General features: G+C 33.5%; 1 protein-coding gene across 1 annotated transcript; it reads left to right on the top strand.

The window, feature by feature from the left end:
* The first annotated feature begins 227 nt into the window (after positions 1-227).
* Positions 228-1,163, top strand: LOC145051337 (U3 small nucleolar ribonucleoprotein IMP4-like). The gene is made up of 5 exons (XM_078999377.1): positions 228-338; positions 431-498; positions 749-841; positions 921-1,005; positions 1,092-1,163. Exons 1-5 carry the CDS (start codon positions 228-230, stop codon positions 1,161-1,163), a joined length of 429 nt encoding a protein of 142 aa, XP_078855503.1.
* The last annotated feature ends 251 nt before the right edge of the window (positions 1,164-1,414 follow it).

The following is a 1,414-nucleotide window of genomic DNA, read 5'->3' on the forward strand; positions in this document are numbered from 1 at the left end:
ATTGCTTAAATAGTGAGCAACCCGGGGATTTAGGGTTTCTTCCAGGCAGGCAGACTCGCCGAGTCCTGAATGTGGACTCGCCGAGTCGCCGACTAACACGTGCACGAAAACTCAACCCTACTCGACGAGTCATGCCATAGACTCGCCGAGTCCCTCAATAAAACTTCTAAATAAATGCCACGGAAGCAACATACCAGAGGCGGGGCGTTACAGTTGTGGCATTTGGCATGGGCATTTTTAGTGGTAAAAAAAGGAAAGCATCGAGCTTTTTTGTTGCCACTGAAAGTCGTGCAAATGATATAATGTTGAGATTTCATGATTGCTGTCAGAACTACAGGGTACATAAAACATAAGCAAACTTCCTTTTGTTCTTATTTTGTATAATAACATATGCAAATAATTCAGTAGAAGTGTTTCACTCTGGGTGCAGGAAATTACAAAAAATCAGGAATTTGTTGTTCAAAAGCTTAAAGAGCCTGTATTAGATGAAATCAAAGGGTCATTAACAACACGATATGAGCTTAATTTCATATTAAAACATATTTCTTCATTGTGGTTTCTTTGCAATCATGTAATCACTAACTCTAATACTCATGGAGTTTGAAATATTTATTTCTTATTTGTTTGACAAATGTTGTGTTATATTTATATTGTGGAAAGCATCTTTGTTTTTATGGATTTTGACTTCAACCAGGTTTCTTTTTTTATTTTTATTTTTTGACATCTTATTGGTTGTGTGATTGAATAGATTGGTTAAAGGACTGCATCTATTTCCGGTGCCAAAGCCTGATTCCAAACATATAATCACCTTTGCTAATCAATCAGATTACATTTCTTTTAGGTAATTGCTTATCATGATTTTAATCAAATTAAATTAAATGTAACTTCAAAAATAAATATAAAGCTATATGTTTTTACAGGCATCATGTCTATAGGCAAAGTGGAGGTCCTAAATCAGTTGATCTAAAGGAGGTTGGGCCTCGGTTTGAGTTAAAATTGTATCAGGTAACAGTTTTAACGAACAAAAATGACTTATAACTCTTAAGAGTAAAATGGTAATTTCATTCATACATTCTTATGCTCTTATGCAGTTAGGTCGGAACTTTATGCAGCACACTCCTAAAACTCGCTCCACATTTGTATCTGTTAGAATGCGAACATGACAAATTTACCCACATTATCTGTCAAAATAGGTAACAAATTTACTCATATTATCTGGAAGATCATTTGTATATGTTTGAAAAATATTATGGATAAATGCAGACCTCCCACTTGTTGGATTACCATTATGTTATGAGAATCCTAGTTATTTTCCACAAAATGATGATTTTAGTAAATAACTTGTTTATATAACCATGTTTTAATCTGCTATTAAATTTAGTTCAAGTAAAATTCTATACAATATTTGTCAACA

Source organism: Lactuca serriola, chromosome 1 (genome assembly GCF_051521515.1).
Source record: "Lactuca serriola cultivar US96UC23 chromosome 1, Lser_US96UC23_V15, whole genome shotgun sequence".
Taxonomy (NCBI): Eukaryota; Viridiplantae; Streptophyta; class Magnoliopsida; order Asterales; family Asteraceae; genus Lactuca; species Lactuca serriola.